Source organism: Mytilus galloprovincialis, chromosome 4, assembly GCF_965363235.1.
Source record: "Mytilus galloprovincialis chromosome 4, xbMytGall1.hap1.1, whole genome shotgun sequence".
In the NCBI taxonomy this organism is placed as follows: Eukaryota; Metazoa; Mollusca; class Bivalvia; order Mytilida; family Mytilidae; genus Mytilus; species Mytilus galloprovincialis.
In genome coordinates this window covers 35,756,771-35,780,806 of record NC_134841.1, presented here as the reverse complement: position 1 = coordinate 35,780,806, position 24,036 = coordinate 35,756,771, and the positions used below count along the sequence as shown (strand labels likewise).

General features: G+C 31.7%; 1 protein-coding gene across 1 annotated transcript in view; it reads right to left on the bottom strand.

The window, feature by feature from the left end:
- Positions 1–1,798: 1,798 nt before the first annotated feature.
- LOC143072006 (antiviral innate immune response receptor RIG-I-like) overlaps positions 1,799–24,036 on the bottom strand; it is a 34,050-nt gene continuing 11,812 nt past the window's right edge. Inside the window, exons 9-18 of the mRNA XM_076246752.1 lie at positions 19,506–19,687; positions 19,057–19,241; positions 11,380–11,575; positions 10,813–10,975; positions 10,361–10,456; positions 8,684–8,844; positions 8,026–8,164; positions 7,133–7,372; positions 4,183–4,350; positions 1,799–3,631 (exon numbers count right to left, since the gene is read on the bottom strand). Coding sequence (XP_076102867.1) covers positions 2,997–3,631; positions 4,183–4,350; positions 7,133–7,372; positions 8,026–8,164; positions 8,684–8,844; positions 10,361–10,456; positions 10,813–10,975; positions 11,380–11,575; positions 19,057–19,241; positions 19,506–19,687 — 2,165 coding nt within the window. The 3' untranslated portion in view covers positions 1,799–2,996. The remainder of the gene's footprint in view (positions 3,632–4,182; positions 4,351–7,132; positions 7,373–8,025; positions 8,165–8,683; positions 8,845–10,360; positions 10,457–10,812; positions 10,976–11,379; positions 11,576–19,056; positions 19,242–19,505; positions 19,688–24,036) is intronic.

Below are 24,036 nucleotides of genomic sequence, written 5' to 3'. Positions count from 1 at the left end.
ATATTCATTTGATAAAATTTACTGTTTGCAATAGCATTAATTGTTCTAAATAATAAGGATGTTCTTAGCCGTATTTGACACAACCTTTTTCAACTTTTGATCTTAAGTGCTGTACAACTTTGTACTTTTTATCGCTTTCGATCTTTTATATCTGGGCGTCACTGGTGAGTCTTGTGTGGACGAGGCGCGTTTTTGGCGTATTAAATTTTAAACCTGATGCTTTTTGTTATTCATTAATCATGTGTTTCTTTGTCTTATACGTTTGCCTATTTATTTGTATTGTAGTCCTGTAATATTATGTTGTCATTTCTATGTTATATTTAACATTGCCATTAAAGTGCGAGGTTTGGCATGCCACAAAACCAGGTTCAACCCACCATTTTTTCCTTTAAAAATGTCCTGTACCAAGTCAGGAATATGGCCATTGTTATATTATAGTTCGTTTCTGTGTGTGTTACAATTTAACGTGGCGTCGTTTGTTTTCTCTTATTTTTGAGTGTAAATTGACATTGCGATAAGACGTGTCACGGTACTTGTCTATCCCAAATTCATGTATTTGGTTTTGTTGTTATATTTGTTATTCTCGTGGAATTTTGTCTGATGCTTGGTCCGTTTCTGTGTGTGTTAGTTACATTGAAGTGTTGTGTCGTTGTTCTCTTATATTTATGCGTTTACCTCAGTTTTAGTTTGTTACCTCGATTTTTTTTGGCCATGGATTTATGAGTTTGAACAGCGGTATACTACTGGTGCCTTTATTCACAAAACTTTGATTTTTTCGAAAAACTTAGGATTTTCTTATCCCAGGCATAAATTACCTTAGCCGTATTTGGCACAAATTTTTGGAATTTTGGATCCTCAATGCTCTTCAACTGTGTACTGGTTTGGCTTTATAAATATTTTAATATGAGCGTCACTGATGAGTCTTTTGTAGACGAAACGCGCGTCTGGCGTACTAAATTATAATCCTGGTACCTTTGATTACTATTTACACCACTCGGTCGATGCCACTGCTGGTGGACGTTTCGTCCCCTCGCCTGAGGGTATTACCAGCCCAGTAGTTAACACTTCGGTGTTGACATGAATATCAATTATGTGGTCATTTTATAAATTTCCTGTTTACAAAACTTTGATTTTTTTTCGAAAAACTAAGGATTTTCTTATCTTAGGCATAGATTACCTTAGCCGTATTTGACACAACTTTTTAGAAATTTGGATCCTCAATGCTTATTCAACTTTGTACTGGTTTGGCTTTATAAATATTTTGTTTGAGCGTCACTGATGAGTCTTTTGAAGACGAAACGCGCGTCTGGCGTACTAAATTATAATCCTGGTACCTTTAATAATTATTTACACCACTGGGTCGATGTCACTGCTGGCGGACGTTTCGTCAACGAGGGTATCACCAGCCCAGTAGTTAACACTTCGGTGTTGACATGAATATCAATAATGTGGTCATTTTTATAAATTTCCTTTTTTACAAAACTTTGATTTTTTTCGAAAAAATAAGGATTTTCTTATCCCAGGCATAGATTACCTTAGCCGTATTTGGCACGACTTTTTGGAATTTTTTTATCCTCAATGCTCTTCAACTTTGTACTGGTTTAGCTTTATAAATATTTTAATATGAGCGTCACTGAAAAGTCTTTTGTAAACGAAACGCGCGTCTGGCGTACTAAATTATAATCCTGGTACCTTTGATAACTGTTGGTACAACATGTATTTCCAGTTTCCTTTTATATATGTGTTGCATCATCTACTAAAAGTATGTTTTATTTTTCATGAGGGCCACACAAGAAACAACTTTTAATTGGTGTTTATATCGTATAAGCTTTATTAAAATCACATTATTTAGTAGTATCACATATAATAACCTTCTTACAAAAATAAATTATTAACAAATTTTATTATAATAGATTTGAAAAGAAGTCATTTCTTAAACGAACATCTCAATGTCACAAGAGGAATCACATAAATATCGTCTCCACAATACATTCTTTTTCGTTGAGATTCAAGTATCAGTCCAGTCATATGATTAATCAGATAAGGTATATACGTACAACTCTATAAGAGTACAGTTTTAAGAGTCCAAATTTAAAAGTATTCGTATTCTTACAATATTCATTATCATAAAATGTCACAATAGGGACACATGCAATAACTTGATAAATACATGTACAAATTATACAGTACGCGTTTCAGCATACACATACATTGAGTTTTGAGATATTACTACGATAGATTAACTTGAATTTAAGTAAAACAATTGTATTATCTATTGTCACACCAACTGTTCTCTTGTTGAATATGGCACATTTTTTAGCAACGTTGTAAAAAAATTTCAAAGGCAAACAAACTTAAAGTTGTTGTTTGACTGTTGTTTAACAAATTAAAACAATGTATACACTTTTTGTAATATTTCTTGTTAGACCATACCAATAAATTCCTAATCGAATAACAGCAATAATAATTGTAAAACCTACATATAAATCAATCACTATAATAAAGTTACATATACTCTCCTAAACATATTCATCATACTATTCATCAAATACTCGAATCTTTGAATGCGCATCTAATAACATTAACTTCATTCAGAACAAACGTATCATAAGTGTTTCGTAAAAAAATACAAATTAGAATGTGCGTTATTTCCCTCTTTTAGTTGATGTGTTTCCCTCGGTTATAGTTTGTAACCTGGATTTGTTTCGACAGCGGTATACTACTGTTGCTTCTATTCTCTCGATCGACTTTTAACTTTTGAATAGCGGAATACTACTGTTGCCTTTATTGAGTGGCAATAGATACAAGAGGGACATTCAAACGCATAAATCGAAAATAAACTGACAACGCCATGGCTAAAAAAGAATAAGACTTACATACAAACAATAGTTCATAAAACACAACATAGACAAATAAAGAATTAGCAATACGAAACCCACCAAACACTGGGGGTGAAAGATGTGTTCATCGTTACAGCATTATCGACAAAAGCATGTTTACTCTTGAACATAGGGTTGACCTTGTAATCTGAACTCCAAATCTGCGTCCAGCATTGGATCCGGACAAAACGGCACGCTTTTCCATCGTTTGTAAACATTTGTTTTACCAGCACTGTCAGCCACTAGGAAATTATCAATTTTAAGAACAGGAAATTCTGCTCCTTGATGAATGGTCACATTCCCGAGCTCTTTTCCACAATTTTTACATTTGACTTTACCAACACCACATGTAGTGTAGGCATCAATTCGTTTGGCTTCTGATTTTTCACTGGTTATAGAGTTTCTGACATCATCATTTATGACAGCATGATGGGCATCTTGAATCTTCTTTATATCCGATGATATACAAATATAGCTACTACACTTTCCACATCGTAATACGAATTCTGAATTTCGTGTTGTTCCTCTCTTTCTTGACAATTTTTCCAGATCTCTTTTCTTTTTCTCGGACCTTTGAATCTTTTCAACATCCTCTAAGAACTGTACTTTATTTCGACACAGATTTTGCTGGACTTTCTGTATGGCTTCGTTCATTTTTGTCTCTCTCATTAAATTTATTTCCTCTTTTTCTGCAGTACCTCTCTTTTCACTAGCTACTACAACCATTCTACTCCCTTCAGCTCTTCCTCTACCTATCAGAATGAAAGAAAATGTTTAATAAGTCAATACTTATAATAAAGCGACCATAGTTTACCGATGTTCATATCCCATAGATCAATTAGTAAGAGATAAATTAAGGTAAGACACAATCTGCTGGAATCGTATGCACTGTGAAATGAACGAGACTGTTTGATTCTACAGGGCAATCGTCACCCCAATGCATATTCACTCAGTAAGCACTTCACAATCGGGAACTAATTTATGTCATTTTGTTTAGCTAATAGATTAGAGTCTGGTAATTACATTCAAAGACAAAAATTAAAACAAAGAATAGTGAATTAACATCAAGGTGTAAGAAATTTGCATCTTTTCACTTCTATTCTATAAATACAAAATTATAATTGAAAATATATCATAACTTGTAATATTTTTAACAGGTTTTCTAATGTTGAAACACTTTTGAATGGATCTATTTCGCGTTTATTCTGTTAATTCAAAAAAATCAAAATACAAGATGGTCTATTTAAATCAATTATTTTACATCAAATTATTTTGATCAAATGTCTCCTTAGAAAACAATTACCTCTTGCTTGTACCATGGCTATTTCGTTTGTTACATGATCATATCTAATTACTAAGTTACACGTCTGTATATCAAGTCCCTCTTCCGCTACAGATGTTGCAAGAATAATTTTATGTTCTCCAGTTCTAAACTTTTTAAGGATACAATCTTGTTCCATCTTTGTCATACCTATGTTAAAATCATAAACATATGTTATGATTCAAATTTATGATATGCTATCTCTTAAATTATACATTGTAGCACATGTTGTCTTTGGGCTTGTAAGAAAGTAATTTTTAAAAGAAGTACTGGTTCACAATGAAAAAAAAACAATATTCAGAAGAAGTTGCAAATTTGTAATTAAATAGTATATTTTTCTTTGAATTCCAAGTAAATAAATTGTGTAACTTTACTTAAAGTCATAATAAACGAGTGATGGTGAAAAATAATGGTATTCCAATTATTGAACCAATGCATACAAACATCATAAACTTAGTCTTCTGTGCACGATTTTATCATTTTTTTTCGCATAAATTTCGTATAATCGTAATTTTTTTCTCAATCGGTCAGTGTTGTTGTGAAAATATTGCAGGCAATTAAAGTTCGTGTTTTGAGGCCGAAGTTTAACGATTGTCACCTGTTTGTCAACAAACAACAAAAAACACGGATATTGAGAACGTGTTTAACATGTACAATCAGATAATAGTTTATTTTAGTTAAATATGAACAAATTAAAGAATTTTCTACAGAAAAAAGTATATGTTCATAAGTTTTGTAATAAAAACCATCTATTGAGTTTTACAAAACATATGCATTACTTTTTTTCAAATTGAGGTTTCTTATGACTTTAAATGTGCATTACAAAAACTGAAAGAATTGAAAGTATTTACCTTAAATTATATTTTAACTCAAAACAAAAAAGTTTACAATCAATTGGGGTGTTCTGTAAAGTATTTTTTTTAAAACGTGTATAATTTTGACTTATAGAAAGAAACAAATTCAGAATCGGTTTCTGGTGTATATTAGACGGTTGTGTATATATGTTACAGTGAATTTGTATAATCAGGGATTATGTAGAATCCCTGATTTTTCAAGGAATATGTAGAATCATTAAAATCATTAGTAATTTTATATAATCCCTGAAAATGACCAGTTATTTTAAATAATCACTGAACATTTTAAAAATTATTATACAAATTCCCTAATATGATTTCAGGGATTATGAATAATTTAATGATCCTTTGTTTGATAAAAAAAATAATATAGACAATTTATATTTTTTTCTTTCATTAATTCCTTGCCAGATGAAATAATGTTGCTTTTAAACACAGAGGATGATCTAAAAGATATAGCCAACACAGGGTTTCGAGATAAAGTTGAAGTCTTCAAAATTAATAATATCCACATTCCCTTTATAGCAATAGCTTTACATGTATTGTTTGTTTATTAAAAGCCAGCGTCAAATGAATATTCAGGTAAAAAAGAAGATGTGGTGTTATTGCCAATTAGACAATTGTCAACAAGAGACCAAAATGACACAGAAATTAATATATATAGGTCACCGTACGGCCTTCAACAATGAGCAAAGCCCATACCGCATAGTCAGCTATAAAAGGCCCCGAAATGACAAAGTAAAACAATTCAAACGAGAAAACTTACGGCCTTATTTATGCTCTATTTTTAAATCAACAAAGCGTGTTATTTGTGATACATGTAAAGCAAATGGTGAAGAAGATTATGGAACATCTGTTTTGTGTGGGTTTTTTGTTTAGTTTAAATGAAAAGACATTCAAACTGTGAGAACTAAGGCATCTAAATGTAGGAAAAACAGGCAGAACTTAGGATTGACACATAAAAACAAATTTTAGAGGAAGCTTGCATTTGGTGTAATATTCTCATAGCAATTCCACATGGTAAAAAAGGAAAGGGAAACCCGAAAAACATTATGACAATTGTTTAAAAAAAGTCTGACTACAAAACATGGTATCTTTCTTGCTCGAACCGGTTCAAGGTTGCAAATTCCCATCTTTTGTTGGGGGGTACCTTCAGATATTTTACTGAACACTTTATTTCACTTAGGCGTGTCATTAAAATCTGATTCGATATGTGCAGGAAAAGGTTGTCTAAAATGTGGATATTGTGGTAATAACAGATGTGAAGCATATTATTTTGATATATTGCGTTTCACATTTTCATGCAGTGTGTGCCTAACATTTAAAAAAAATTGAGTTATCATTTTGATATATTGTGCGTAACATTTTACAATTTATGTTACTTTATAAAGATGTTTTAATGTGATTTTATAGAATAAATAATTTCAATTTTATTCATTTTCTCTATAAATAAAACTATTTCTTCATTTCAGTTATATGTAGAATCCCTGACGTTTTTTCTGGTGATTATACATAATCCCTAAACTAGCCAGTGATTCTATATAATCCATGAAAACTTCAGGGATTCTACATCATCACTGATTATACAAATTCACTGCAACATATATAAGGTAACTACAAATGAATAACTTCGAAAACGTTATGTTCTCCGTCGGTTCTTGAAACTTATTCAGGCAAATTGATATTTTTATATAGTTGCAATTTCATTTTTGTTATAATATATTTGGTCTTCCAATGCTCTTCAATTTTGTTTTTATTTGGCCTTTTTAACCTGTCTTTATTCAAGCGTCAGTAATTAGTCTTTTGTAGACGATTCGCGCGTCCGGCCCAAATACAAAATATCAATCCTGGTACATGTCATGAGTTTATTTTCAATGTAAATTGGTGTTTGAGATTTTTGAGTTTCTTTGTTTTGCTGGAGAAAAGAACTCATTAAAAATACCAGACTTATATATTAATTGATATTATTTAGAGTTCAAACAATGTGTATTCTGTAAATTTTAGTCATGTTATTATTTGTGTTCTTCTCCTTTACATTCATCAATACATATAATTACCCCGATTCACAATCTACTCACCTCCCTTCTCTCCACTAGCTTGAGTACCAACAAATTTAACAGGATTTAAACAACTTAAACCATCTGTATCTTTCATCCAGTTTTCAATTGCCTGGACAAGTTCTCTGGTTTTTATGAAAATAATCACCCTAGAATCTGGCTTTTCTTTGTAAAGCTTGAATATTATATCTTTCAATGCTTCCAACTTTGGGTTGATATGATTAACATTTCCAACACATGCTGTTAATACTCGATTTCCTTCTGTAAACGAAAAATGTATACAAACATCATAAAGAGGTACTCTTCGCAAAGCTCACACACCGATACCCAAGTGCCAAAAAAAAGGAATGATAGAATGGGATAACGAAAGAGGTGCATATTGAGCTTTTTTGTAAGAATACTGCGTTTATAGTTAATTCTAATCAAGAGTTTCGGAAGACACAACATAGGTACCTTTCCCAAAGCTAGACAAATGGCAAAAGTAATTTTTGATGTTTTGCACTATATGATAAATCAATAAACAACACTAAAATGTAATTATTTTAAAATGAAAATATAATTCGATTCAAAGAATAACAAACGCATTGATCTTTGATAAAACAGTGGAAAAGTCATCATAGACTCTTGGCTTATACTGTACCAAACCCGCATTTAGCCAACATGAGTAGCATTCGAATCAAAAGAATTATAAGGCCAAATCGATAACAAAGTATCAGAGCATTTATAAAAACAGTGCATTATGCCATATCCTGTTTATGATGAAAACATTTTACCCAGCTTAAAAGTTATTCCATTGGTGAATTTGAAAGCAACTGTGTGCTATTATGTATCAACATGATGAGAACACATATTTTTATTCGAGTTTTGATTATTCTAATGCTACGCATATTAGTATCAGAACCTTAATTTCTTACTCTGATATATTTTCAGCATTTTGTCATCTGTAGCATCTGGTTTCAGTCCTTCATTTATACGTTTAAGATACTGCTCAAGATATAGCATTGCATCTTCCACACGTGCATCTTCATATATAATCAAGACTTTGTTATAAACCTTAAAAATAAAAACTAGGTTTTAAGAATAAATGAAAATAAATAAAGACAGACAGATTGAAACAAACGGAATCGTAGGATCTCCCAATTAAATGAGAGTATGTGCAACGACATGGAAAAATTTACCGTTATGCCTGTTTCGTCAGTCATATTACTCAAGATCAAAATCGAGGATATGACGTCGTCTAGAAAATAAACTAATTTGAACACTTCAACGATTTCCAGGTCACGAGTATATAAGATTAGTCTGTACTTGTGCATAATTCGTGCTCGAAACACAAAATCCGCCATTTTTTTCTTATTGAATGCTGAGTGTAAGTACGGTTATCTTTTATAAATATTCAATTGTGGAGCTGCAACTTATTTTGATAAATTGTATCAAAAACCAAAACAAAATCAATAAAAAAAATTAAGAGCATTCAAGCGAGCATTTTTATTACTTACTAAATTTTACCCAATTCTTCTTGTATTTATATTTTATATTTTTTGTTAATTTTAATAAATGTTTTTATTTACACACATCTAGATAAAGTCTACAGGTTTCAAAGTATCGTCGTGCATCTTGGTGGTTGATTTTTGCCGTTTCCCTCCATAGTTTGCTAATCCACTGCGTGTAAGGGTCTGATCCTTTGTCCGCAGGTCCTTTTAATATACTCCCATTGTTAGGTAGGAAAGATGCATCTTGTAAAAATAAGAAGAGTAAGATAAAATTTCTTTATATCACATAAGTGAAGGCGCCAATACAAGTTTTGAAGTAAAACCAATGGGAATCCTATGAAATTCTGTTGTAAACAAATGAAGCAACAGGAGCTATCCAAACAATGTTCACATCTAATAATATGAAGAAGTTAACAGACAAAAACTGAGGACATCACATGAACTCACAGAGGAACGGGATCAGGTATGCTTCAGGTAAAGCGTCTTCTGCTTGGCATGCAGTAACTTAACGAATCAACATTCGTCGAAAATCGTCGTCAATAATATAAGACTATATCAAAAAAATTACAAATCAGAAGACTGTTCTGTTATTTATAGACCTTAAACTGCGAAAAAAATTATAATGAATAAAGAAATAGCCTTGTCGTTAAGTTCAACCAGTTCGTGATTGTGATCGAACTACCTGTTAGTGTCGACTTTATTCGTTATTCCTCATATTTCTATGAGAACAGCTTTTGTGTATAAAGTACACCTCTGTTGATGGTGTTTAGTGTGAACATGTACGAGCGTTAATGATCTTTTGGGATATGTAATCTTGTTTCGGTAGTATCCCTCATCGTCAGCTCCTTTGAATATATGGTATGCGAGAACGCCGTTAAGTGTGGGTTATTAATAATAGGATATCATCGATATATTTTAAAGTGAAACTATAAACATTTTACAAGATGTGTTTTCTTTTTGTCTTTTAGAAGGTTTTATGTGAATTCTGCATCGTATTGATACAAAACTAAGTCGGTCAGGGATGCACAAATCAATTAGTACGCATTGTAATACTGGCAGTTTAACACGATTACATGGCAAGGAAAATAGTGACGGAAATACAAACTGTGCATATAGCACTGCATTGAACGTACTCTTGAGTAAATTACTTTTTTACAAAAAGCAAATCTCCACAAAAGATATTTTGATTGGACACGGAATTTTCGAAATGTCGTACGTATCAAAGTTTAAATATTTACACTAGAACAGGTGCTGCAAAAACGTTGCTAAATAAAAGTCTTGTCTTGTCGCGATTATGGAACTATTCGATAAGTAGTGGATAAGCTCTAGAACTGATTGCCATAGAAATAAGGGTACCTGCCATAAAAAAAATATATCAAAACTCTAGCACCTCAATGACGTCACTTTTGGGAAATGTTTGGTAGCCTACTGTGTTTTAAAGCATAATCTGTTGGTTCTTATACATATGATTGTATATACAGTGAACTTTCTTTTAATGAAACAAAGTGTGACTATTTCCTATTTTGCAAAGGGGGATTGACTTGCATTGCATGTACTCTATCTGGTCTTTGTAGTTTTGAAGAGTCGAAATAACTTAGATGTTAGCATATAATATATGTTATCGTACGCCTTCAACAATTAGCAAAACTCATATTGTATAGTTTGGTTTTAATATATATTTATACTGCAATAAATAAAGATCGCAATTACCTAGATCATGAAAGATTTATTGATATTTGTTATTTCTTTAACTACTTACATGAAGAGTCCATCATAAATGATTCGATGCTATCCATCATTGAAACAAGTGTTTCCCCAAAGTAATTTTTCTTCCTTTCTCCAGTGGATATTGTTTCTAAGAAAAATACAATGAATGACAAATACTGTACTATCTTAGGTTAATACGCAGTGCTTTCGTAATACTTTATTCTAAATGTATTGTTTTGTATTACTATTTTAGAGGATATTACCAAATGCAAAATGCACTATTTTATCTTAAACATTATATCACATTAGCATTTAAAAATATTTTCATCAACCAAAATCTGTTGAACGATGTGTTGGATGTTTACCATAATATTCAATGATTACCAAGGAGATTACTGTTCTCCTGTAGCACAAATTCAATTTTCAATTTAAATTCACTTACCAGAAATGTTTTCCTAGTTACCAGATATTTGTGATATTTATTACTCAAGTAAATTGTCGTACCTTGTTCAGCAACAATAACATGTTCTGTTAGTTCTGGTAAACATTCATTTACTGTAGAAATTACTTCAGCATCCAAGTTTGCCATCATCTTTTGAATATGATTTTGTGCCATCACCTCTGTGTTAGCTCTCCCCACGCCTACTGAAGCAGTTAACCCAACCACCTACACATAAATGTTTCAAAGGCCGATTATTGCGCTGTACGATTTTATTTCGAATACCAAAGTGTATATAAAGTGTAGTTTTCTCTTAACTAGTTTGCTTGATATCGCTAAATGCAATAAAATCAAATTATCTTTGCGAGCATTAGTTCATAATTTATGATATTATTTGTTACATAAAATTTCCTAAAAAATATTGTGTTGTATTACAGGTGACGTTTATAACAACTCTGAAGGAAAAGAAAAAAAACCTATGTCTACACTAGTGAGAATTCGTGCCATTTATACAGAGAAGGTATTTATTAATAGTAACATTACAAAATCATAAATTTATTACAATGGTAATGGTGAAGGCTTCTTTGTTTTGGACAACTGTTTATAACAAAATTTATTTATAAGACACTTACTACTGGTAATTTATGTCTATCAACACTTTCATCAAGTTTTAGATCCAAGTATCCATGCATTATCTGTGCATAAGCATGACTTGCATTTGCATGGTGACATTCATCAAAAATCATCAATGTGAAGTCCTCGACTTTAATTTCGTCATTCTTTAAAGCATTAACTACCAGTTGTGCAGTGACAACTAAGATATCCTTCCTGCATTCAAAAAGAAAGTGTCAAATACATCAACCTGTTCTAAAAATAGTTTGTTTCAAAGAAATACAATGAACAAACATCACGAAGATTTTCAACACCCCTGTTTGCTTATTATTACTGTAAAGCTAAAACTGGTGCTTGATATTGCAGTGTATTTTTCGATTCAACTATTAGAACAAAATGCGACCAAAATGATACTCAAACTCAAAAAAAATTAAGGTATGCCTTTCTTAGGGAAACCATAATGACCAAAAAGCAAATTAAAATAGATGCACATGGATGATGATTAAAATTCTGAAAAAGTTTCAATAATTTGTGACTAGGGTTTTTGGATACAAATACCCAACGTTAGTCTATAATTTGTATAGGGAAACTATCGGGTTAAAAATGAATAAGAAGGTGCACAAATGGTTTAAATGGTGGTGATGGTGTCATCACATTCTGATTTGAGATGAAGAATATACTGTAGTGTGCTGATATGACATGACAAAGTCTCAAAAAGACATTCAAATAAAATCAAAAACTAAGATATTCAAAACTTCATCATGTGCGTTACAATCTGATCGGATACAAAAATGGGAAGGAAGAACGGATAGACGGGCAGACAAATGAATGAATTAAAAGAAAAAACCTTCTCAATATACAGGCTTATTATCATAAAAATGAAGCTGGTGATAAAAGTCTAAGACTGCCAAAACATTTTAACTGTCTTAAAAGGAAAATAACAAAAGGGAAATTCCGTAAACAAATGGCAAAAGGTCAAACACATCAAACAAATGGATGACAACTGTCATATTCCTGACTTATATTGAGCACATAAAACCAAAGAAGATTCAAAGTGAGACTTGTCTATATGTTAATATCTATACTAAGCTTGACTCTACCAGAATTCAACGCGATAGATTATTTAATGTCATATTCATCATATTTCAAACATGTTTCAAAGTATAAGCCCATGTTATTTGAAGTAAAGACAAATCATAAGAACAAAAGGGAGCACGAAACAGAAAATTTGTGATGAGTTCTCTGATCCCAGAGATAATGTTCATGTTATCTTTTCTAAACATATAAAATCATGATTATAGGGCACTTAGTAATCCCTCATTGATTTATGAAACAACAAGAATGAGTCCATAGTACACTATTATGTTCAGTTGACCGTAAAATAGGGGTCAAAACTATCATTTGGCAATAAAACTAGAAAAATCATATCATAGCGAACATGTGTAAAAGTTGATTGGACTTCGACTTCATCAAAAACTACCTTGACCAACAACTTTGACCTGAAGGGGAACAGACGGACGGACGGACGGACAAACGAACGAACGAAAGGTACCTCAGAGCATAAAACATAATGCTAATAAATGGGATATGAAAATATGAAAACTACAGTGTTTACAACCACGAAAGGAGTCATTAATTCTAACTAGAGATGCAAATTTCATGTAATTAAGTATTAGTAGGGTGCCCAATCAACAAATTTGATCGATTTGCCTTAACGGAATAACACACAGCTATATTTTATATTTATTTTTTTTGGAAAGAGGAGAACAAACCTTATCGAAATACCGTTGTAGTCGTTGTCTGCCGTGGTCATGTTTTTTTTAAATTAGGGTCAAAGGTCAAAGCTAAAATTCTAGAAAAATGCACAGTCACATTTACATAGCTTGTTTCTCCTACACATATGCGTTTGGAGCAAAATAAAAACAATTGATTTATAGAAAACTATTTTTTGTATCTACATTTAGAACTTATTCTATATTTTTATCACCGAAAATGACTTTAGATTGACTTTTTTGCATATAGGGTGTAAGTTTGAAATTTTCAAACAGCTGTTAAATAACAGTGACCTTGACCTATTTCAATTTCTAAATTGGAAATTTTTGTGCTCAATTCATTACAAGTAAGATCTAAAGATGTTTTTTAGATCTTAACTTTAATAAATTGTCGAAAACAAAAAGTGTTTTTCACGTCATTTAATAGTAAGGTATTCATCAATTCCTAGGTAAATATCAAATTTCTGTTATTGGGTATGAAAGAGTATATATTAATGATTTGTTTCGAATTGTGTAACATTAACGTCGAACTTGGTTGAATTTAAAGCTCTGTGTATAGCTTTGCTTAACAGAAGTAAAAACCACTGCAAATGGAGAAAAAGGGGGGTTAAAGTTATGAAAACAAAACGTCTATAAGAAACAGGTAAATCATCCCATCCTACATATACAGATGACTGAATGAGCGACAATTGGCTATAACGTTTACAAGTATTCCAAAATATAATAAGGGAGAGGGTTATGTACATCACCGATGTGTTTTATAAACAATTGCAAACAAAAATGCGTGAGAAACCTAAAGGGACATTAGAAACTTATAAAATGAAGACAAACTGACAACAGCATGACAAAAACACGAAAAAAAAAGAACAAATGCAAATAGAAAATTATGATCGAAGCTAGTATTACCTACTACGTTCTATGGTCTTCTGTAGTTTAAGGCCACCAACCACGTCAAAGTCAGAGACCATATGGCAGGGTTTTTTGTTGTTATTTTAAAATATCTTTCCCCACTAGATAGATTATTACTATATTTCTAACGATTTCAAAATTGAGTAGATGTTTTATTTATTGTTTAGATGTTATTATGGACTGCTTAATTTTCATTCGATAGCTAACAATGATTCATAAGGTACAAACAAAAAAATGAAATCTCATACATCGTCATCTTCGTCGTCATGAATGTTTTTAACTGCAACCAGAAGAGTATTTATATTTAGACCTGTGTAATTTGCCAAACATGGGCATAAATCTGTACATGATAGATTTTGTTCGAAGCAAATGCGACCCTTTGAAAACTCGGATTTTCCCTTACAAGTACAAACTTAATCTTGCAGAAATCCATATGACATCTGACCTTCGAGATAGACTAGAACAAGTCATTCCTCTTTTCCATCCGAACTGAAGAGGAGAATGTAGGGTAGTTTTGCTATATGTGAAGACATCAATTATCTCTGGAGTGAAGCTCTTATTACATATTGTTTAAAGATTCACAAGGAGGAAGTTTGACAAGGGAGAAATTGTAAATTGTAAAATTGAGAATGGAAATGATGAATGTGTCAAAGAGACAAAAACCCGACCATAGGACAGACAATTTTAGCCATTTTTAAGATCAATTTGTTCTGGTCAAAATGATCTATTTTGAGTTTTGACTTAAGATCATTCAACCTAACAAAAAGATCTCGAGCTGCATATATCGATTCATCGATGTCACAATTCAAAAGGTTTGATAAATCGGTGAAATCATATTGGTTGTCCTTCAAGACTGAGAAACAGTGCGCTTACCTATCATAACCAGGGATGACGTTGTATCGCATCATGTTACAGCATATGCGGCTGGTAGGATGTTACAGATGGCAAACCCGAGATTTTACATATTTCGTGGACAGGTATATAGCGGCACAAATCGTGTGTACAAGTGAAAGTGCCTGTTTGAAACCATAGCTCATGCGTATGTTTCATGGAGGGGATGAAGTAATGAACGCATAAGACCAGAACAGCTGTATCTTGTGACTTTATTATTATTATCCTAGTACCATTCATTCCTTTCACACCGATCTCTTTGTCTACATGAATAGCATGTAAAATCATGCGGGTATTTACTTCATCGGGCGTACAAAACAATTTTTAAAACCTGAATACTCCTTCTGAGCAGATTTAGGGTACTTTGAAGTGCTAGCTAGATAAATGACTTCCTCATATATCAAAGTAACTGCTGATCTACCATGATGCTGAACAATCGATTCGCCAAGAAATCTGATTAAGGCCTGCTGGTTCTCACTGTCTCAAAGAAACTTTTTCCAGACAGGAATTTGACGACCTTCTATATTAGACCTGACACACTTTTACAGACGAACAAGAACTTGATTAATCTTTAACATAACTGCATTTGTGTCTGCTAGTGTTAGATTTACAGCAAGAATGGTAGTAAAATATTTTTTAATCATCAGTGCGAATAGTTATGAAAGAAAGGTATCAGGATTATAATTTAGTATGCCAGACGCGCGTTTCGTCTACATAAGACTCATCAGTGAAGCTCATATCAAAATATTTATAAAGCCAAACAAGTACAAAATTGAAGATCATTGAGGATCCAAAAATTACAAAAAGTTGTGCCAAATACGGCTAAGGTAATCTATGCCTGGGATAAGAAAATCCTTAGTTTTTCGAAAAAAATCAAAGTTTTGTTAACAGGAAATTTATAAAAATGACCACATTATTGATATTCATGTCAACACCGAAATGTTGACTACCGAATATGGTATAGGTCTGAAGCATCATGCAATATACTAAAATATACATGATCTTTCCGTGCTCCCATAGCATCGATGAAACTTTTGTTTCTGCTAATTCCTCGCATATTTATAAGAAATTCAGTAGAACAACCATGACATATAACACACATCATTCCATTGTATTTCATTCCTTCTTCATTTAGGGCTTGATGGACATAGTTTAACGTCGAGGGGGGGCAAGGGGTTTAACTGTTATGCTGTTATGGGGCAATTTAATTCTTTGTTATCTGTTATTTTGAAAATATATTTGCTGTTAGCTGTTATTGTCTTATTCTTTGTTAGCTTTTATTGGGCTATTAGTTTTTTTGTTATCTGTTATTGTGATAATGTATTTGTTGTTAACTGTTATTGAAAATTGGAATGTTAGCATTTTTTTTACAGTCAATATTCGGTATAAATTGAATATCATTGGACATTGGGGTCTACCACTACTAATATGTTTGTCCCGTATTCAGAGAAGGATTAATATTTACCCATCACAGAAGTGAGGTCCAGGACAATTCAAGTATATCTTATAATTATCCTTTGTAATAAATTCCATTTTTTTTTTATGAATGTGTATTTAGAATTATCTTAATTTTTTGTATGAGAATAATGTTCCTTGTTTCCCGTACGAACGTATTAAATTAAAACAATTCTTAATATGACAAAAAGGAAAACATATGGCCAGGAATATCTGACTAGGATCTCAATTAAGGACTAGGTCCTAACAACCAGTTAACCTTTTATATAATATGGTACATAGACTCAGCTCTGTGATTCTTTTCAAAGCAGAACCAAATGCATTGTACAATGAAAGTTCCAACCATGTACTTGGGTCCGAAGCTGCACATAACTCATTACAAACAAAGATTTCTTTCTTTTCAAGCCATTGGTTCCCTACTAAACTATGTATTCTACTTACTAGTACACTTGGTACAATCAAAAACCTCAGGTGATAAAAAAATGTTCAAATAAGGCCTTTGAAAATAGTGGAATAAATTGCTTTTGGAGTGTCAAAATTCGTTCGAAGTACTTGATAAATTGCATGCTTATAATTGGTGCTTTTGATTTTGCTACCCTAAATACCACTTTGCCTCATAGTCGTATTAATAAAAATTCACACACCTCATTAAATGGTCATTTAGAAAAAGTCAGAATACTCAAACTCTTTTAGGTCATTTTTTTATTAGCAACAAAGGGAGCTTCAGTCAATATATATAAACAATACACCAACGTTTCATGAGAACTGCTGAAAGCATTTTTGAGTTATTTTTGAAAACTAGAAAATACCACCTTTTTCTAATGAATAAAATCCCTTGACTCAATAACATAAAATCTAAAATTAATAAAAATCGAAAGAGAGTTTACAACAATAGATATAAACATTTCAGCAAAGTTTCATGAGAACTGCTGAAAACATTTTTGTGTTAATGTCTGAAAACTGGAAAATCCCCCCTTTTTAAGTAATTAAACCCGGAAACTCGGAAACGTAAAATCTAAAATTTATAAAAATTGAAAGTGACCTCGTGTTAATAGATATAAACAATTCACCAAAATTTCTTGCTTTGTGAAAGCATTTTTGAGATATTATCAGAAAACTGAAAAAAAACACCAATTTTATTGAATAAAAGCCCATTATCCAGAAACTTAAAATCTAAAATTTATAAAAAAAAAAAAAAACAAAAGGGAGCTCATGTCAATAGATATAAACAATTTCCCAAAGTTTAATGCAAATTGGTGAAAGAGTTTTTGAGTTAATGTCCGACATGTTGACAACAGACGGACAACAGTATACCATAATACGTTCCGTAAACGAGCGTATAAAAAATATTATAATATATAGAGTAGTAATTTAAAAACATTCTAGATACATAAATTAATACTAAAAACATAGTCATAGAAAATGGAATGCATTACAAAGGATTATATCCGTAATAAGAAATACTGATTTGTCAAAGACTGAATTATTTTAATATTTCATTTACTGTTATCTGTTTTTGTCCATTTTAATTCCTTGTTATCTGTTATGAGCCAAATCAATTTGCTGTTTTGCTGTTATAGGGACCCCCCATGCTCCCCCTCTTTAACAGGACTTTGAATGTGTGCAATATTCCGGGTCTGAAACGTGACCGAAGGATTTGATTTGTATATTACAATTATAACAAAACTATCAATTCAAAAAAACAATTAAAGTTATAAAAACAAAAAAAAAATATTTACTAAAACAAAACAACGATCTTCAAACAAACTGGACTATTCAAAACATACAAATTGACCATACAACAAGAAAAAAAGAGAAATTAAGTTAGTGACAATTGTCCTAGTTAGTGACCTGATAGTGTAAGCTACAAAACGATTAACGGCACGAGAAAAACGTGTTTGAATCAAAGCAGAATTATCACTAAATTTGTGTTTTAAATTGCTATTTTCTTCTCACGGATTAACATTACATGAAAGATATTTGGCACACATATGAACCACGTCTTATTGATGTAATCTGAGTAAAAATCCCGATAAAGTAACACGCAATAATTTTTCTTTCGTTCAAATGTGGTAAATTTCAGCTTAAAAAATAGTCTTACTAAAATCATGAAATACTTATACTTAAATTATATAAATCTTTTCAGCTTTCGATATATGATAAATTAAATTTTTAAGCTAAATGATAAGTATCATTTGAACAAATAACACAGAAAGCAATATTATAATTTAATTTTTGGTGTTGAAGATGAGGAGGTATTTAAGGGTACCCTAAGAAACCACAAAATTTTGAAAACGTGACCACGGGAGGTTACGACGGCATTTATGATTCGAAAATATGATTTTCCAATAGTTTGCATATAATAATAGCCCCGTGTTATCCGTTAACTTAAACTCGTTAACTAAACGTCTTTTTCGATACTGGGCACCCTACTATATAACAGTTTATTTTTGTGATTTTCTTTTTTTTTTTTTGGAAGGGGGAGGGGGTCATACTAATTTCTTCAAGATTGATCAAAATTTCAAATTTAAAAAACAAATTGAATATAATAATATTTATTTTAATATGCATTATTGCACTTAATCTAAACTATTTGAAAATACTTTATTTTCACAAACTGAAAGAGTACTCCGTGTTATTTGTAAAAACTAAATGATCAAGTATACCTACTTATTTAACCATGAAGATAATGATTTTGGTATCTTCGCATCTCTCTGTATTTCCCCAGTGATTAGTTTTACACGGTAGTTTGATAGATACTTTTTACATTTATCAGCCTGTTGTTTGGCGAGGGCACTTTGCTCTACTAAGAACACAACTTTAGGAAATCTGTCAGTAGTCTTATCCATATGATCCTGAAAACAAATCATAAAAATATGTCAATGCTGTCTATTGACAAATATAAAAAAATTCAAAACATATTCTAGAGACAAGGCTAATATGATTAATATCTCCAAGTGAACAAAAAAAATCATGAAAAACAAAGTTATTTTTAAGTCTTTCAGTTGCACTAGCAACACGTATGAAAGTAATATTTTAACACCACACTTTTGTTATAGACACTATGTGTCTTTCAATAACAAAATGACAAATTTTGAACTGAATTCTAGCTTAATCACCTGTATTATTTTCAGTGCTACATATGTCTTCCCACTTCCAGTTGGTGCCACAATAATGCAGTTTTTGTGGTCTAATGCAGGTTTCGCCAACTCCATTTGATACCCTCTTAGGCGTAGTTCTTCTTTCACTATCTCATTATCAGTGTCGGAATCTGGATCGTCATTTCCAACTGCATCATATGCTGTTAAAATATATAAAAAAAAATACAGGCGTTTAATTCACAGAAATTATTTATCTAAACCTACAATAGATTGAACTATAATTGACAAAATTACATACATACCCCAACCAAATCGGAATTCAAAATGGTGGCTTTCTTGGTTACGGACTGGTTGAACGTGGAATCTAACCTCTTAAAATATTTGTCAACATCCAATGAAAAGTATCGTTACAAACTAATTGCATTAGAATGAACTATAATAGAGAAACCAATACAAATTATTTGATGACCACAAATATGAGCATACTGCTGAGGATAACCTGTGATAAATTATGACAAAATATTTTGACAAAGATCTATCCGGTTGTTGTGCCAGAACTTAGTTGTTTTAAATCTACCGTGCTGTATGATATAAGAACCAGTTGTAGATTCAGTTTGGTAGGATTTGACTTTTGAAGAACAAAACAGACATAAAGACAAAGTACACGACCTGTCTTTCAAAGACTACTCGCATTTTATCCACATGCTAATTCAAAGTTAAATGCCAATAACTAGCTATTATAGATAAATCATGTTTCCAAAGACCAAAGACAAAGTGAGAATAACTGTATAACATAGATTTACATATTTGGTTATCTACTAATTTATCAATAACAAGATCCATGTGAGCGCGCTCCTAACGTGCCATATTATAAGCCTCGTATCTTTTTATTACCAATACATCAATAAAATACATGTGAATGTTAGAACCCTATGATAGTGTAAGAGACATGAGAAAAATAACTCTTTTCAAAATTAACTACTTGGTTGTTTTCCTTTAATTAAAGATAAACACAAAATTGGACAAATCCTGTTCATATACTTTACTGAACTCACTCATTCATATTGTGTTTGAATATTATTGGTTGATCGTTAAATAAAATGTGTTCAACTGATTTCTCTGTTTGACTATTCACTATAAAAACATTCGACGCATGAAATTACTCCGAAATTCTAGCTTTTTTTAATTGTCATCAGTTTTCATTATAATTAAAATGTCAAAATTGCAGTTTTTCTAGATGTGTGATAGTCTCTTTGTCATATTTTCTTTCTAATCATAAACTTGTTTCTTCTGCATATTAATGTCCGAATGAAAACAGGCACTGGACGAGTCTTTAGCATTTGGTTTATGTATTATATTACGCATCTAAGGTAGATTGGAGAAGTCAATTGTGGGTTTTTCCAAAACAATTGTCAATAATCAAAATTAATGAGAAAAAATACAGGGTCAAGTTGTTTGACTAGCACATACAGAATTTGGCGGGGTTAAACATGTTTGCGAACGATCTGCGCTCCCTATATCTAATACGACAGTGGTGTACCAGCACAACATCGGAATAAGCAGTAAACAATATTGTCAGAAATTGTATTGCTGATCATTTATTCTATCACAGTTTATCTCAATCTTCTTTAATTTTGCCCGAATCATAAAATGGGCATAAAACTTGTCATTTAAGGACAATTACTGCTAGAAACAAAACTAAATGTTTTCAGAAAATTTGACTCATTTGTAGGTCTTGTCCTGCTTATCATTTTTAGAATATTTAAATGTAATATATCTTTAATTGTTAATAGACAGACACGTAACATATTCGTAAAACTCGTCACTAAAGAACATAAACTTTAATAAGTAGTCGACTGACTATGTTGAATAATTTGTAGGTCAAGTATTGCTGATCATGTTTTCCATTTTACAACACGTTTTTGTTCAACATGAGAAGCAGAACAATAAAAATAGTAAAACAAATCGTCATTTAAAAATACTAATAACTCCAACAAGGAGTAATCACCAGATTTCAGCCAGTAGACATATTTGTAGATCTTGTCTTGATAATCAGTTTTACTAATTTAAATTTCTATCTATCTTTCACAATTTTTCGGATATAGGCAAAAACGCAATACAAAACAGGTAAAATCATGTAATGTCGACCATTTGCAGAAACTGAATTTCTATTTTTCTGCGCATAGACCGTCATTTATTTTCCCGCGCTTCATGGGATATAATCATGCAGCATGAAATAGCCGGCTCGAATAAACGTGTGACACTTTCGTGTGGGTATATAATTTGAAACTTTAGATTTACGAGGCTCTGGTTATGAGTATAGCATTGGGTAGTCTATAGTTATTGTAGCAGAAGTCATTAAATTTTAACAACTCTAAAAATGAGTCGTCAGAATGTTGACTTGTTTGTAGATCTTGTCTTGCTGATAAGTTTGGTTCATTTTAGTTGTCTGGCTGGTATTTTTTGTTCTTGTTCATTTAAGCATATATTCTGGTACTATTATACTTAGTTAGTATAGTAATACCAAATCTATCTAAATAGTGTTTCAGTCATTAGGCGAAAATATTGGTAAAAATAGAATTTAAAAAGCAAAAACTCCAATAAGTGGTCTTCAAACGATATCGACAATGTAGCTTATTCGTAAAGCTCTTGTTATGCCTATAATTGTTGCTTAATTAAGTTTCTATCTATCTATTATAATAGTTTTTCAGATATCAGGCAAATTAGAAAAAAAGGACAATTATATAACTCACAACTAGTTGTCGTTTGACGAAATTGACAATGAAGAATCATATTACGATCTTGTCTCGCTGATATTTTTTTCTTTTTAAAGTCTCTGTCTATATATCATAATTTTAAAGATAAAATTCAAAACTGATAAATAATGGTAAAATGCGTCATTCAAGCGTACAGTTTTGATGTAGTCGGAAAATAAGTAGATCTAATTATTTAGAACATTTCAGCCACTGTCAGATTTTCTCTTTTGAAAGCGGTTTTCAAGATAATAGACACAGTCCCATGTTTTCCCTATGCTGTATTTTAGCCATGTCAACATGTTGGTTTGCAAGCGGGATCATTGGACACATTTTCTTACTAAATACTGAAATAATATTGTTGAAAAGTTTTATTAAATTTCGCCAAGTCAAACCAGAGGAGAAGTTTTTTGAAACGATTGAGCCAAATGATGAGTTTTTTGGGCCAGGTGAGTTAAAACAAATACTATTGTGCAAATTATATTTTTATGTTTTTATTTATTCACTTAACATACTTTACAGTTCAATTTAAGTAACAATATATTTTTAAGTAAATATGATATAAAGTAAGTTCTATCTGTCCTGTACACTTTATTTCAAAAGTTGAACATCATTTAATTCTGGAACATAATTACGAATTATTGAAATTGCTGCTTTTACATTGTTCCACTTAGTTTTATCTAAAGAAATTCCCTTTCTCGTTGCCTTAAGTTTGGTTTTTCCATTTGGGATCCAGAAACGTCTTAGATCAACTGTTTTATACAAAGGAACCACTGTTGCATATATACTTCCGCCTAAATCAATCACATGCTTGGATTCCAAAGAACAAGTTAGGCATTGCTCCATCAACGCATCCAACGTTTTGTAACAATCCTCAAGTTTCAACCATCTCTGTAAAGTAAATGCCACACCTTTCTTCGAAGGACATAAATTTTCTTCAGATTTGTAAAACTGTCGGATATGTATCTGTAGAGCACCTCTATATATATTTACAGTGACATAAAAATCACTACCAAGATGGAACATACATCTTTGCTCTCCGGTTGGTACGGACATATTACATGTACAAGACATTTCAAAATCACTCTTTTTGCTCATCTGTTTGGTAGTAAAGTCTTCTATACCAACGGTTGTAACTGAAACAATAATGCTTGACGGACATTAATTCTCATAATATCAAAGAACCTTAGTGAGCGCACTTACATACCCCACGTCCCAACATTGCCACTGGACAAATAAAATAACTGTAAGAAAAAAAAATGAATCGTAACAAAGTTTCATGAAATTCTGTTGTGCTGTTTCAGAGGAGTTGCGATGACAAACTGTTGCAGAAGTATATTGAAGCAAATAAGTTCAAAGGGGCGTAACTCCTAGAAAAGAAATGAATAATAGTTCCCTGTCGATATACATAGTATGTCCTTATTATCTTCAAAGTTTCATGAAATTTTGTTATGTGGTTTCAGAGGAGTCCCGATTACAAACTGTTGCAGAAGAATATTGAAGCAAATAAGTTCAAAGGGGCGTAATTCCTAGAAAAGAAATTAATCATAATTCCCTGTCGATATGCATAGCTACATAGTATGTCTTATTATCTACAAAGTTTCATAAAATTCTGTTATCGTTGCAGAAGTATATTGAAGCCAATAATTTCAAAGGGGCGTAACTCCTAGAAAAAAAACCGAATCATAATTTCCTGTCGATATGCACATCTACATATTATGTCCTTATTAAAAAAGGTTTCATGAAATTCTGTTGTTTTGTTTCAGAGGAACACAACTGACGGGCGGACTGACGGA